At 47.6% G+C, this 16,243-nt stretch overlaps 1 protein-coding gene across 5 annotated transcripts in view; it reads right to left on the bottom strand.

Annotated features, from left to right (window-relative positions):
• Nucleotides 1-12,092, bottom strand: part of MFSD13A (major facilitator superfamily domain containing 13A) — a 75,448-nt gene extending 63,356 nt beyond the window's left edge. The window contains exons 1-2 of one of the 5 annotated variants that reach the window (XM_063961916.1): nt 11,778-12,092; nt 1,601-1,842 (exon numbers count right to left, since the gene is read on the bottom strand). In XM_063961916.1, the coding sequence (XP_063817986.1) occupies nt 1,601-1,765 (165 nt within the window). In that variant the 5' untranslated portion in view covers nt 1,766-1,842; nt 11,778-12,092. Of the gene's footprint in view, nt 1-1,600; nt 1,843-2,024; nt 2,110-10,918; nt 11,011-11,777 lie in introns of those variants that run through there. The other 4 variants (XM_063961917.1, XM_063961920.1, XM_063961918.1 and 1 more) reach the window with 4 other exon arrangements.
• Between the last annotated feature and the right edge of the window lie 4,151 nt (nt 12,093-16,243).

Below are 16,243 nucleotides of genomic sequence, written 5' to 3'. Positions count from 1 at the left end.
TGTAATTATTTGTCCGAGAAGATGCCATGTGTGGGGGAGGCTGGCAGATAAATGTATAGTCCATTCGGACTGCCAGTAAATGATCCAAAATACAGGTAATTTTAAAATGATGTGGTCGTACACAATCTGGGCTTGCCCTTCTCACCAATATGATGTTGGCCTAGAGAGTGTCACACCTACCCTCGGAACCACCACCACAGTTTTGTACAATAGATTGCTAAAAAATGGTCACTAAACAAAACATACATATGGCATCAGATAGTCCTAGGATATCATTACTATAAGTAGTAGATAACAAATAACATGTAACAATCAACCATGGAAATAACAGCGACATGGTAAGCACAGTGGTTAGCATTACTGCCTCACTGCATTGAAGTCTTGGGTTCTATTCCCTCCAATGCTCTAACTTTGTGGAGCGGGCCAGCTGTGTCTATTATTGCCCTCTGGGTCTCTTTTCCAACTGACCCGTTAGACATCCATTAGTTGCAGCAGACCTGGCATCCTCTCCAGTGGCTCCAGTCCATGTGTGCTGCCCTTGTGGCAGGTCCTGGTCACACAATAGGCTGGGCCAACTCAGAATCAGGCTCCTAATGCGCACTTATGGGCTGGGTCAGGCTCCTAATGCGCACTTATGGGCTGGGTCAGGCTCCTAATGCGCACTTATGGGCTGGGTCAGGCTCCTAATGCGCACTTATGGGCTGGGTCAGGCTCCTAATGCGCACTTATAGGCTGGGTCAGGCTCCTAATGCGCACTTATAGGCTGGGTCAGGCTCCTAATGCGCACTTATAGGCTGGGTCAGGCTCCTAATGCGCACTTATAGGCTGGGTCAGGCTCCTAATGCGCACTTATAGGCTGGGTCAGGCTCCTAATGCGCACTTATAGGCTGGGTCAGGCTCCTAATGCGCACTTATAGCCTGGGTCAGGCTCCTAATGCGCACTTATAGGCTGGGTCAGGCTCCTAATGCGCACTTATAGGCTGGGTCAGGCTCCTAATGCGCACTTATAGGCTGGGTCAGGCTCCTAATGCGCACTTACAGGCTGGGTCAGGCTCCTAATGCGCACTTACAGGCTGGGTCAGGCTACTAATGCGCACTTATAGGCTGGGTCAGGCTCCTAATGCGCACTTATAGGCTGGGTCAGGCTCCTAATGCGCACTTATAGGCTGGGTCAGGCTTCTAATGCGCACTTATAGGCTGGGTCAGGCTCCTAATGCGCACTTATAGGCTGGGTCAGGCTCCTAATGCGCACTTATGGACCCGGATGGAGACTGAAAGAGTTACATCCATGTTTCTTGGCAGTGACTATGTGATCGCACTGAACTGATCCAGTCTTGTAGGAGTGTCATGAGTACGTACTCTCAGCACTTAGACTAAAGGCTATGTATGTTTTCATAATTTGCCACAAAACATTTATAATTTGCCTTTTCACAAACTTTATACAGACTAAAGGTAATTATATATATATATATATGAGAGAGAGAGAGAGAGAGAGAGAGAGAGAGAGAGAGAGAGAGAGAGAGAGAGAGAGAGAGAGAGAGAGAGAGAGAGAGAGAGAGAATCACACTGCACATTTACAGAGATCAACTGTGTAACTAACCTCTCCAATCCAGAAAGACAGCTTGTCGATTTTGTAGACGGAAACAAAGGTATCCACATAGTAGAGGAGGAAAACATTGTGCAGGACGGAGAGAAAAAACGACAATGAGCCATAGAGTACAGCTGTGGGGAGGTTGAAAACTGCTGCCACAACTCTGATGCCCATATTAAATTATTCAGCAACAGACGTCAGTCCATGTCATCCATACCATCTGCTGCTACAGAACGCCCAAACCATGTGCCCTAAAAGAAAAAAAAATAGAAGCTTGTTGATATCACAGAACATGCCACTAATTTACCACGGTCAGTTCAGACCTACAAAGAAGAGGTCAGCTGAGAAGTAAATAAACTTCCGGAATCAATAATGAGCAACTATTAGAGTACTGTCACCCAGAATAGCAATCAGAGAATGTACACGTACAGACCTGTAGAACAAGATTGCCTGTTTTACACCATTACAGAAACTGCCTACTGAATAACTTCTACCATCGATGTGCAGCAGCCCTAAGGCGGAACCAGCCAACGTGAACAGAGCCCAGATGTCATTGTCTATAAAACTGATGACAATAAGCAGGCGAATATCAGCTCCGAGAGATTCACTTTGTTACACTGTTACTATAATTCCTATTTTGCCGAATTTGTGTGATATTCCAGCAAATTTACATGGATGGCTACACTGATAGTAACAGTTAGAACAGATTTAAAGGACACACAAAAAGGTTTTGTTATATTAAGCAGCTACTAAGGCCACGGACAAAGACGTATTTCAGTAACTAAAATGTAAATGCTGGAAAATAAGATTTTAAACCTACCGGTAAATCTTTTTCTCCTAGTCCGTAGAGGATGCTGGGGACTCCGTAAGGACCATGGGGTATAGATGGGCTCCGCAGGAGATATGGGCACTATAAAGAACTTTAGAATGGGTGTGCACTGGCTCCTCCCTCTATGCCCCTCCTCCAGACCTCAGTTAGAGAAACTGTGCCCAGAGGAGATGGACAATATGAGGAAAGGATTTTGTTAATCTAAGGGCAAGATTCATACCAGCCCACACCATCCACACCGTATAACCTGGAATATACTCAACCAGTTAACAGTATGAACAAAAAACAGTATCAGCTAAAGACTGATCTCAACTGTAACATAACCCTTATGGAAGCAACAACTATATACAAGCCTTGCAGATTTTGTCCGCACTGGGACAGGAGCCCAGCATCCTCTACGGACTAGGAGAAAAAGATTTACCAGTAGGTTTAAAATCTTATTTTCTCTTACGTCCTAGAAGATGCTGGGGACTCCGTAAGGACCATGGGGTTTATACCAAAGCTCCATACCGGGCGGGAGAGTGCGAACCACTCTGCAGCACCAACTGAGCAAACGCAAGGTCCTCATCAGCCAGGGTATCAGACTTATAGAACTTTGCAAAAGTGTTTGAACCTGACCAGGTAGCTGCTCGGCAAAGCTGTAGAGCCGAAACGCCTCGGGCAGCCGCCCAAGAAGAGGCCACCTTCCTAGTGGAATGGGCCTTTACTGAATTTGTTAACGGCAAACCCGCCGTAGAATAAGCCTGCTGAATCGTGTTACAGATCCAGCGAGCAATAGTCTGCTTCGAAGCAGGAGCGCCAACTTTGTTGGCTGCATACAGGACAAACAGTGCTTCTGTTTTCCTAACCCGAGCCATCCTGGCTACATAGATTTCTAAGGCCCTGACTACATCCAGGGACTTGGAATCCTCCAAGTCACCCGTAGCCACAGGCATCACAATAGGTTGGTTCATATGAAATGAAGAAACCACCTTTAGGCAAAAATTGAGGACAAGTCCTCAACTCTGCTCTATCCAAATGGAAGGTCAAATAGGGGCTCTTGTGAGACAAGGCCGCCAATTCGGACACCCGCCTTGCAGATGCCAAGGCCAACAACATGACCACCTTCCAAGAGAGAAATTTAAATTCAACCGTTTGAAGAGGTTCAAACCAGTGAGACTTCAGGAACCGCAACACCACGTTAAGGTCCCAAGGTGCCACTGGGGGCACAAAAAGAGGCTGGATGTGCAGCACTCCCTTTACAAAAGTCTGGACTTCTGGGAGAGAAGCCAATTCCTTCTGAAAGAAAATAGACAGGGCCGAAATCTGTACCTTAATGGAGCCTAATTTTAGGCCCATATCCACTCCTGTCTGTAGAAAGTGGAGAAAACGGCCCAGATGGAAATCTTCCGTAGGAGCATTCTTGGCTTCACACCAAGAAACATATTTCCTCCAGATACGGTGATAATGTTTTGCCATCACCTCCTTCCTAGCCTTTATCAGAGTAGGGATGACTTCCTCCGGAATACCTTTCCCCGCTAGGATTCGGTGTTCAACCGCCATGCCGTCAAGCGTAACCGCGGTAAGTCTTGGAACAAGCAGGGCCCCTGTTGTAACAGGTCCTCCCTGAGAGGAAGAGGCCATGGATCTTCTGTGAGCATCTCCTGAAGATCTGAATACCAGGCCATTCGAGGCCAATCTAGAACAATGAGGATTGTTTTCACTCTTTTTTGTCTTATGATTCTCAATATTTTTGAGATGAGAGGAAGAGGGGGGGAACACATAGACCGACTGAAACACCCAAGGTGTCACCAGGGCGTCTACCGCTACTGCCTGAGGGTCCCTTGACCTGGCACAATACCTCCGAAGCTTCTTGTTGAGGCGTGACGCCATCATGTCTATGTGAGGAATTCCCCAAAGACTTGTTATCTCTGTAAAAACGTCTTGATGAAGTCCCCACTCTCCTGGATGGAGATCGTGTCTGCTGAGGAAGTCTGCTTCCCAGCTGTCCACTCCCGGAATGAAGACCGCTGACAGAGCGCTTACGTGATTTTCCGCCCAGCGAAGAATCCTGGTGGCTTCCGCCATTGCCACTCTGCTCCTTGTCCCGCCTTGGCGGTTCACATGAGCCACGGCTGTGACGGTGTCTGATTGAATCAGAACCGGTAGGTCGCGAAGAAGATTCTCCGTTTGTTGGAGGCCGTTGTATATGGCCCTCAATTCCAGTACGTTGATGTGTAGACAAGCCTCCTGGCTTGACCATAGCCCCTGAAAATTTCTTCCTTGTGCGACTGTTCCCCATCCTCGGAGGCTCGCGTCCGTGGTCACCAGAACCCAGTCTTGATTGCCGAACCTGCGACCTTCTAGAAGGTGAGCACTTTGTAGCCACCACAGGAGAGACACCCTGGCCCGGGGGGACAGACTTATCTTCTGATGTATTAGTAGATGGGACCCTGACCATTTGTCCAGGAGGTCCCACTGAAACGTCCTTGCATGAAACCTGCAGAAGGGGATGGCCTCGTAGGCTGCCACCATTTCCCCCAGAACTCGAGTGCATTGATGAACAGACACTCTTTTTGGTTTTAGCAAGTCTCTGACCATGTTCTGGAGGTCCTGGGCTTTTTCCATTGGGAGAAAAACCCTCTTCTGTTCCGTGTCCAGAATCATGCCTAGGAATGATAGTCGAGTCGTTGGAATCAATTGTGACTTTGGCAAATTGAGAATCCAACCATGTTGTTGTAGCCCTCTCAGGGAGAGCGACACGCTCTTCTGCAACTGATCTCTCGATCTTTCTTTTATCAGGAGATCGTCCAAGTATGGGATAATTGTGACTCCCTGCCTGCGCAGGAGCACCATCATCTCCGCCATCACCTTGGTGAAAATCCTCGGGGCCGTGGAAAGCCCAAACAGCAACGTCTGAAACTGGTAATGACAGTCCCATACAGCGAATCTCAGGTACGCCTGATGAGGTGGATATATGGGGACATGAAGGTATGCATCCTTTATGTCGAGTGACACCATAAAATCCCCTCCTTCCAGACTGGAGATCACAGCCCGGAGCGATTCCATCTTGAATTTGAACTTTTTCAAGTACAGGTTTAGGGATTTTAGATTTAAAATGGGTCTGACCGAACCATCCGGCTTCGGGACTACGAACAGGGCCGAATAGTACCCTTTCCCCTGTTGGACTAGGGGAACCTTGACAATCACTTGCTGTTGACACAGCTTTTGAATTGTAGCTAACAATACTTCCCTCTCTGGGGAAGAAGCTGGCAAGGCCGACTTTAAAAATCGGCGAGGGGGCACCTCTTCGAATTCCAGTTTGTAGCCTTGGGATACAATATCCATCGCCCAAGGATCCACGTCTGACAGAACCCAGACCTGGCTGAAGAGTCGAAGACGTGCCGCCACCGGTGCGGACTCCCTCAGTGGAGCCCCAGCGTCATGCGGTGGATTTAGTAGAAGCCGGGGAGGACTTTTGCTCCTGGGAACTAGCCGGAGCAGGTGCTCTCTTTCCTCTACCCTTACTCTGGCGAGGAAAGATGAGCCCCGACCTCTTCTGGACTTATGCGACCGAAAGGACTGCATCTGATATTGTGGAGTTTTATTTTGCTGTGGGGGAACAAAAGGCAAAAAGGTAGATTTACCCGCGGTAGCTGTGGCAACCAGATCCGCGAGACCTTCCCCAAATAAAACTTCACCCTTGTATGGCAAAACCTCCATATGCTTCTTTGAGTCTGCATCACCCGTCCATTGGCGGGTCCACAGGGCTCGCCTAGCAGAAATCGCCATGGCGTTTCGCTCTCGAACCCAGCAGCCCAACGTCTCTTTGAGCGTCCCTCATATATAAGACTGCGTCTTTATTGTGGCCTAAGGTCAATAAAATGGTATCCCTGTCTAGGGTATCAAGGTCAGCTGACAAGGTATCTGTCCAACCTGCAACTGCACTACACACCCATGCCGATGCTATTGCCGGTCTGAGCAAAGCACCTGTATGCGCATAAATAGACTTTAAAGTAGTTTCCTGTCTGCGATCAGCAGAATCCTTGAGGGCTGCCGTGTCCGGAGACGGTAGCGCCACCTTCTTGGACAGGCTTGTTAAAGCCTTGTCCACCCTGGGTGAGGATTCCCAACGTACCCTGTCCTGTGCAGGGAAAGGATACGACATAAGAATCCTTTTGGGAATCTGCAGTTTATCAGAAGTTTCCCAAGCTTTTTCAAATAACTCGTTAAGCTCATGGGATGGGGGAAAGGTTACCTCAGGTTTCTTTTCCTTATACATGCGCACCCTCGTGTCAGGGACCGAGGGGTCATCTGTGATATGCAAAACATCTTTTATTGCAATAATCATATAATGAATACTTTTGGCCACCCTTGGGTGTAACCTCGCATCATCGTAGTCGACACTGGAGTCAGAATCCGTGTCGGTATCAGTGTCTGCTATTTGGGATAGGGGACGTTTTTGAGACCCAGAAGGGCCCGGTGACCCAGTCACAGGGTGGATTGACTCCCAGCTTTTTCTCTGGACTCTGCTTTGTCCAATCTCTTATGTAATAAGGTCACATTTGCAGTTAAAACATTCCACATGTCCATCCAATCATGAGTCGGCGTTGCCGATGGAGACACCACAATCCTCTGCTCCACCTCCTCCTTAGCCGAGCCTTCCGCATCAGACATGCCGACACACTTGTACCGACACCCCCACACACACAGGGATATAGTTATAAGGAGACAGTTCCCCAATAAGGCCCTTTGGAGAGACAGAGAGAGAGTATGACAGCACACACCCAGCGCCAACTGACACTGGAAAATAATCTCCCAGATAATAGCCCTTTTATCTTAATCACTGTGTTAATACACTCACTGCGCCTTACAAGTGCCCCCCTCCTCTTTTCAGCCCTGTGTCACCGTGTTCAGCAGGGGAGAGACCGGGGAGCCAGCTTCTCTGCAGATCTCTGTGGAGAAAATGGCGCTGGTTAGTGCTGAGGGACCAAGCTCCGCCCCCTACAGCGGGCTTCGGTCCCGCTCAAAATATCACAAAACTGGCGGGGGATTTATAGAATTACTGACTCCGCAGTGTGTAACCTTATAATGCCAGAATTAGAGGTGTTTATTGCTGCCCAGGGTGCCCCCCCCCCCGTGCCCTGCACCCATCAGTGCCCGCTAGTGTGTGTATTGTGTGGGAGCAATGGCGCGCAGCGGTAACGCTGCGCGCTTACCTCAGTGAAGATCTGAAATCTTCTGCCGCCTTGAAGTCTTCTTTTCTTCTTATACTCACCCGGCTTCTATCTTCCGGCTCTGCGAGGAGGACGGCGGCGCGGCTCTGGGACGTACAGCGAGGGGAGACCTGCGTTCCGACTCCTTCTGGAGCTAATGGTGTCCAGTAGCCTAAGAAGCAGAGCCTATCACTTAAGTAGGTCTGCTTCTCTCTCCTCAGTCCCACGATGCAGGGAGCCTGTTGCCAGCAGTGCTCCCTGAAAATAAAAAACCTAACAAAATTCTTTATCAGAGAAACTCAGGAGAGCTCCCCTGGGAGTCTCCTCTGGGCACAGGATCTAACTGAGGTCTGGAGGAGGGGCATAGAGGGAGGAGACAGTGCACACCCATTCTAAAGTTCTTTATAGTGCCAATATCTCCTGCGGAGCCCGTCTATACCCCATGGTCCTTACGGAGTCCCCAGCATTCTCTAAGACGTAAATGAAATTCCCTTTATTACATACACATCAGTGACTTACAAGATGATTCATAAACTGTAGTTTCAGTTTTAACTCCAGGGATTCTTTAATTACACGTGTGGGGGAACATGGAATAACAGTGTTTGCTCAAGATACCATAAACAGATGAGAGAAGACTAGTTTAACAACAGCCCATAATCTAACTAGCTAATTACGGCATTGGGAGATCACAGACCCTACATAAAGAAAATGACATGGTGTGTGAATGCGGTCATGATATATAGATCAGTTTATTGCACACTGAAGTCTATTGAACTGGCCCTGGAACCTGTAACACTTCTTATAAAGTTTTTCTTGACAGTTTGCTTGGGTAAAACTGTGCGGAGACTGTAAAGTAAAAGCATTGCCAGACACCAGTTTTATAGTAGCCATAAGCACCCTGCATGTCTGTGCACTACTGTGGTCATCCACCAGCTCACAGTAATGCGTCAGGTTTGTTTGTTTTTGCCTAGTTGTATGCCTCACTCTCATGGCACTGAGATCTCCTCCCCATTCCAGATTGGTACCTGCCGGCAAAGCCACCTCCGGGACACGGCCTAACGTCATCTCCATCTACTCTTCCTCCTGACCTGTGCCTCATGGGACCGTGCTCCAACTCCTCCTTACTATCCCATCTGCCAGAAGACTCCCCCCGATTCTTTTGCCTACTTGATCCCGAACCCACCATCCAATCTATCCTGAATCCTGGCACGCGCCTACTCCTCTGGGCCTGCGTCTTCAGCTTTCTGTAACTCTCCTGGAATTCTTTGGTCATTGATTTTATCCCCTGGCTCACATCACCATTGCTTGCCCCAGCTTCCCTGCATAACTGAGTGCATTTTCACTCCATCAATCTCGTTTCTCCCACGCATGCAATATTTCTGACTTCTACAGTAGGGTAGGAAAACCTTCTCCAACTCTCCTTTTCCACTTTCTGATCACTACCTTCTCTACTTTACTCTCCCATGCTCCCAAAACCTAGGTTATCACACACAATCTATACCCAACCTCTTTCTCATTGGTCTGGACAGATGAGAGAACTAAAGGGTGAGAGAAGGGTGTATATAGAGGATGAAAAAGTGGTAGGGTCAAGAGCATCAAGATTACACCGCTGAACTATTACAATCTCAGTAACTGACAGTATACATGTGCCAGTTCATATGCGCCATACAGGAAATGACACATTAAGAGGTTGGGTGACCAGTGGTCAGAATCCCAGCGGTCAGTATACCGACGCCGGGATCCCAGCCACCAGAATGCCGGCAGGGGGGAAGCCATCGCAACAAAGCCCCTTGTGGGCTCGGTGTCTCGCCACAGGTTCTATTCCCACTCAGTGTGTGCCGTAGACACCCAATGAGTGGGAATAGCCCTGGGCCCCCTGCCGGCATCCTGGTGGTCGGGATCCCGGCATCGGTATTCTGACCGCTGGGATTCCGACCGCCGGTCACCTCACTACATCCCATTATATGACCACTGCAAATGATTATTATGTATTTCTACTGTATTTAATAAAACTGCAATTACACATCAAATAGATAGAATACTACCAAGGAGCGAAAGAGCTCGTGTGCAGCCTCCAGGCAGACCCCTCTTCTCTCGTACTGTGCATATGCTGATCTCCGGGAACATGGCACATGTGCCATGACCCCGGTGATTGCTCTACTGCGCAAGCACAGATCTTTGGGAAATGGCACCTGGACCATTTGCCCTGTGATTTCTACGATGCCAAAAGACAGGTAAGTATTGGCTATGGCTGCAGGGCGTGTGGTGCACACAAGCCCCTGCATCCAGGGGGGAGGTGGTCCACACCACACACCCTGCAGCCACAGTGCAGATACACCCATGCTATTAACAGATACAGTGGGGTAAATTTACTAAGATGGGAGTTCTATTTAAGATGGGTGGTTGCCCAGAGCAATCAGATTCCAGGTATTATCTTCTAGAAAGTGCTAGATAAATGAGAAGTAGAATCTGATTGGTTGCTATGGGCAACATCTCATCTTAACTAGAACTCACATCTTAGTAAATTTACTATGAGACTGCAAACTCCTCAGGACAGGACAACTGTTGCATCCTGTTTTTATAAAGCATTGGGAGAATTACACTGCACCGTCAATATTTAGGAAAGGGACAGTTCCAGCGAAAAAATATCCTTCAAACCAGACAGTTCCAGTCTGTACTTTATAAGGAGGGTTAATCAGCGGCCCTGCGTCAGTCTTTCGGATTAATACAGGATTGCTGTATCTACATTAAATCAATGTTATTTTGGTGCATGTGCTGTTAGGAAAGGATTGCGCAGTTAAAAAAAAGAAAGAAAAAAAGAAAAGCAGACACATAAAACATCAGATAAAACAGTGGTTCTCAAACTCGGTCCTCAGGACCCCACACAGTTCATGTTTTGCAGGTAACCCAGCAGGTGCACAGGTGTATTCATTATTCACTGACACATTTTAAAAGGTCCACAGGTGGAGCTAATTATTTCTCTTGTGATTCTGTGAGGAGACCTGGAAAACATGCACTGTGTGGGGTCCTGAGGACCGAGTTTGAGAACCTGTGAGATAAAACATAAAACAGCAGATGTTATCTGACAGCAGATAAGAACCACTTGGCCCATCTAGTCTGCCCTAAACACATGCACAGTGGGTCTGGAGATGCTGAGGATCAGGTAAGTATACGGATTCTTCTAGATTGCATTTTTTTGGATCGATTCTGTCGATACACCTCCCAACATGACCCATTCCAGGAGGGACAAAGCGCTCTCTACCTGGACTTCCCTCTTAATCTATGCATACCCTCCAACTGTACCTTTTTGCCAGGTACAGTACCTTTTTTTCATGGTCTGTACTGATTTTTGGCTCTCCAAACTTCCGTTGAAAGTGTAGGAAAAGGGGCGTGGCAATGCCACCTTTACCCATGGGCACGCCCCTTTTTCGCATTTGTACCGATTTTTCTGTGTAAAATGTTGGAGGGAATGTCTATGATTGCAATCACTTGTGCTGAAATACCTTTCTTAACAATTAAATAGGTCAACACAGGTAACGCCAATCACATATTAAAAGGGAAGTCCAGGTAGAAAGGATTTTGTCCCTCCTGGAATGGTTGGTTCTAAATCGGAGTGGGAGAAAGGACCTTCTGACATCACTAGGGGAGGAGACACGTCACCAGGGGGAGGCGCTACGGCCGAACAGGGTACCCGAAAAGTACCCTCGTGGGCTCGCCTCGCTTTGCTCGCCACCAGGTTACTAAAAGTAATAGTTGGTGGCGTGGATAGTAGAGGAACTATCCCGCTGGCCTAGCTCCTCCCCCTTGTCTTGGCTCCTCCCCCAGACGTAAAAGGTCCCTTAAGCCACTTGGATCTAGCATCTACCCTCCTTGGAATGGGACATGTTGGGAGATGCGAATACATTTCCATGCAGCAGGCATGAAAATTATTATTATTATTATTATTATATTAATTTAAATATCAGGGATTGAGGCTCATCCCCACTTCTTTGTGTGCCATATATGTAGACCATATCATTTTCTCTGCAGTTTGTCCTATTCATGTATAATATACAGTCATACAAACACACACACACACAGTCAAAATAAGGGTTCAACTTCGTAGGGCATATAATAATATTACTAATCATATAATTAGACTGAGGCATCCAGATGCCCATACCTCATCCCTGGCGTCCTCTCTGAGGTGTAGTAGGAGACACTGACCTGACATCTGGTGGATCTCAGACCCAGGCCCCGCACGGAGGAGCAGCGGTAGCAGCAGTAGCACGGGATCCGGATATCTCCTCACTTCCTCCTCCAGTAGACAGAGAGCAGCAGGGCCCCCCCGAGGCGCTAGGCGAGCGCTGAGCTGCGGCCTACTGTATAATGCGGGAGGGGCCGGCGTGTGATGGGAGGAAGCTGCGGGGATCACAGCTGCTGCTGCTGCCACGGTGGCAGTGGCTGGAGTGCAGCAGTATCATGCTCACATCTAGTAATAAATCATTCCCCATGTACTTATAATGTGACTGCCACTGGCTGTGTCACTGCCACTCTCAGCGGCTGCAGGTCCTGTGTATAGTGATAATTGTCCGTGAGGTTCACCAGACTGATACATATGGGGCTGGTTTATACTGAACTGTATAAAAAAGCATATAAGCCCTGTAGTATGCATTTCTGATGCGGTTAAGATGCCGGCTGTCAGGATCCCAACAGTCGGAATGCTGTTGTCGGATTCCCTACAGCTGTCAGGATGCTGACCCCAGAATCCCGACAAGGTCAGGACACCGACACTGGAATCCCGACAGCCGACATCCTATCAACCTCTTTCTGCACCAGAGAACAGGGTCATAACCCCACAAAACTTTGTGCCTAATGCTGGGTACACACCTACAGATATATCTAAAGCCGGATCGGGCAGTGTGCTGTGCATACACACTGCCCAATACGTCGGGGACTGACGTCATGAACTGGACGGGCATTTACACACGCCCGCCCAGTTCAGCTGTCAGTCACCGCCGGCTGCTGCAGCTTGTGTACTGGCGGTTGGTTGGCTGACTGTCCGTACACACACACACCGACATGCCAATATATCTAATGATATATTGAGCGTCGGCTGTGCAGCAGGGCCAACGCGATACGTCTGTGAACGACGGAGTTCACAGAAATATCGCTCATACACACTGGCCGATAGACCCGCGATATATTGGCCGTTCAAGAGAACGGCCAATATATCAGGCAGTGTGTACGCACCTTAACTATGCTTTTCTTCAGCAATACTGTGAATATTTCCAGGTCATGATGTTTGATGAGCTTTGTGCTGTCAGCAATGCCATCTGATACAATATGGGAATCCTGCATTTACTGAATGTGTCATTGCTCATGGTTGATGTAACTATTATACCAGCATCCATCCACTTCTGGATTCTAGTGAATTCTGCAATATTACTGCAGACTTTTAATATTAATAATCATGCAGTATTTTTTGTTTTTTTTTTACAGGAAGGCCCTTACGTTTCTCTACCAAATGTCAAATAACTCAGAAACGGTTTCCAATAGAAGTGCCATATACGATAGTATCAGTGTAGTATGAGGTGCTTGCACAATAAATCTGTACAGGCTGACTAGATGCTATAAACTACAGGGAGGGGGTCACTGGTAGTGCGGCTGCTGCACAGGCCCCTACCGGTACAGTAAGCAACACCCAAATGCAGCTCCTCGCACTTTTGTGGGGTACAAACAATGCAGAAGGATCTCACTTTGTTAAAAGCAACTTTGATCTTACATCTTTTAGTGTATATCTAGCTTGAGATGGCCATCTGTGGGTTGTCCATCGATGGTACCACTGATGAATAACCTCGATGGTGCGAAACCATCTGTAAGGGAACCATCAATGGTTTTGCCCATCGATGTTCACCCTTAATTTATTATTGAGTGAGTCGCAAGCCAATCAGGACCTGGAGGCATGGCTTCACAGACATTGGGGGCGGAGCTATGCTCTGTCTCCCTGACATCCTGTAGAGAAAAAAAAAATATTTGATAGCTCTTTATCATCGATGGTGGGAAACCATCTGGTTCTCCCCCATTGATGGTAAAAGTAGTTACCATCTGTCATCGGCAATCGATGATTCAGAATAATCGATGGTTATCCCTATGTCTAGCTCATGTGGCTGATCAGTGACTGTTAAAGGTATTAAAGTGGTTTAATGGGTCACAATACAAAGCAAATCAGTGTAACTCAAGCATATAAAAACAAAAGGAAGCCAGTCACAAGGAGAGGATGCCAATAACAGATGGGTCTTACCCAACCTCCCAAAAGGCAGCCTGTGCCCTGCTCCTTTCTCCTGGCTTGAACTGTGAATTGACCCTCTTTAGCCTCTTCCATTGTCCCATAGCCAGGAGGATCTTAGAGACTTCAGTATAGACTGTGCTGTTTTCATCCCTCACCACATCATTCTCTCGCACTAGTGTTCACTGAAAGCCCTCGACCTATAGACTTCCTTATTTTCTGGCTGAGATGCACCGATGGAACCTCTGCACTCCGATGCTAACTGCTCAGGGCACACAGCGGACGGGTCTGTCGCGTGACGTCATGACATGCACAGCACCTGCCACACATGCAGAGCCGTCCCTAGCCAATTGAATGCCCTAGGCAAACTTTTGGATGGTGCCCCCCAGCATCTCCGCTAGTTCTGCATCTGACCCAGCAACACTCAAGCAGTGGGGCCCACCGGGAAGGGGTTACCCTGTGGCTCATTTCAGCCCTGCATAATGCCGCACAGTAATGCTTATAATACACATTGGGGGTAATTCCAAGTTGATCGCAGCAAGATTTTTTTTAGCAGTTGGGCAAAACCATGTGCACTGCAGGAGAGGCAGATATAACATGTGCAGAGAGAGTTAGATTTGGGTGTGGTGTGTTCAATCTGCAATCTAATTTGCAGTGTAAAAATAAAGCAGCCAGTATTTACCCTGCACAGAAATAAAATAACCAACCCAAATCTAACTCTCTCTGCAAATGATATATCTGCCTCCCCTGCAGTGCACATGGTTTTGCCCAACTGCTAAAAAAAATCCTGCTGCGATTAACTTGGAATTACCCCCATAATTCCATACAGCAATTCACCTTACACATATGCCCCACATTAGTAATGCCCATAATACACATAATTCCACACAGCAATTCACCTTACACATATGCCCCACATTAGTAATGCCCATAATACACATAATTCCACACAGCAATTCACCTTACACATATGCCCCACATTAGTAATGCCCATAATACACATAATTCCACACAGCAATTCACCTTACACATATGCCCCACATTAGTAATGCCCATAATACACATAATTCCACACCGTAATGCACCTTACACATATGCCCCACATTAGTAATGCCCATAAAACACATAATACCACACAGCAATTCACCTTACACATATACCCCACATTAGTAATGGCCATCATACACATAATTCCACACAGCAATTCACCTTACACATATACCCCACATTAGTAGCGCTAGTAGCTTTTTTTTTTATAAAACTTACTTTTGCTTGCTGGTGTGCTTGCAGTCAGTGTGTGCGCCCATGTAGCTCCCTAGATCCGTGACTGCGTTTTGTGGGATGGGGGTGGCAAGATGGGTGAGTGCTTGCGCTTGCACCCGTTAAAGGGGCACCCGTACAAGGTATGTGACCTCACAGGGTATGCCGTCCTTTGCAAGCCTCATCCTTTAGTTTAGCTTGATGGTTGGACACAGATGGCAGCAAAGTCCAGATACTGCCATACTTGTTGATTATGCAAAAGACCAGTACCAAACATGTAGCAACTGTCTATTCTTTTCACTGTTCAGTGTGTTTGCTGGTGTCTGTTACTTCCGGCAACTGCATGCTCTTTATTTTATACTGTAGGAGCAATGGTGGTCATTCCGAGTTGTTCGCTCCCTAGCAGTTTTTAGCAGCCGTGCAAAACGCTATGCTGCCTCCCACTGGGAGTGTATTTTAGCTTAGCAGAAGCGCGAACGAAAGGATCGCAGAGTGGCTACAAAATTATTTTGTGCAGTTTCAGAGTAGCTTCAGACCTACTCAGTGTTTGCAATCACTTCAGACTGTTCAGTTCCTGTTTTGACATCACGAACACGCCCTGTGTTCGCCCAGCCACGCCTGCGTTTTTCCTGGCACGCCTGCGTTTTTCCGAACACTCCCTGAAAACGGTCAGTTGACACCCAGAAATGCCCACTTCATGTCAATCACTCTGCGGCCAGCAGTGCGACTGAAAAGCTTCGCTAGACCTTGTGTGAAACTACATCGTTCGTTGTAATAGTACGATGCGCGTGCGCATTGCGACGCATATGCAGAAGTGCTGATTTTTTGCCTGATCGCTGCGCAGTGACCGAAAACAGCTAGCGTTCAACTCGGAATGACCCCCCATATGCTCTGCTCTCCAGTCTGATGCATATAAAAGTCACACTGCACTGATGTTTCATATAGAAATATTGCAGCGCAACTTACTGACCATGTTACAGTGCTGGATGGCAGGGGTTTTTACAGCATGGACTGACAGAGAAATAAAGTGTGGGAAGAACACTGCCCATGCTATAATCCTGCAGACACCTGGGGTTTGCACAGAGAAAAGGGACACAGGA

The sequence above is a fragment of the Pseudophryne corroboree genome, chromosome 3 (assembly GCF_028390025.1).
Source record: "Pseudophryne corroboree isolate aPseCor3 chromosome 3, aPseCor3.hap2, whole genome shotgun sequence".
Taxonomy (NCBI): Eukaryota; Metazoa; Chordata; class Amphibia; order Anura; family Myobatrachidae; genus Pseudophryne; species Pseudophryne corroboree.
The sequence above is the reverse complement of the archived record's forward strand: the minus strand, read 5'-3'. Positions and strand labels throughout refer to the sequence as shown.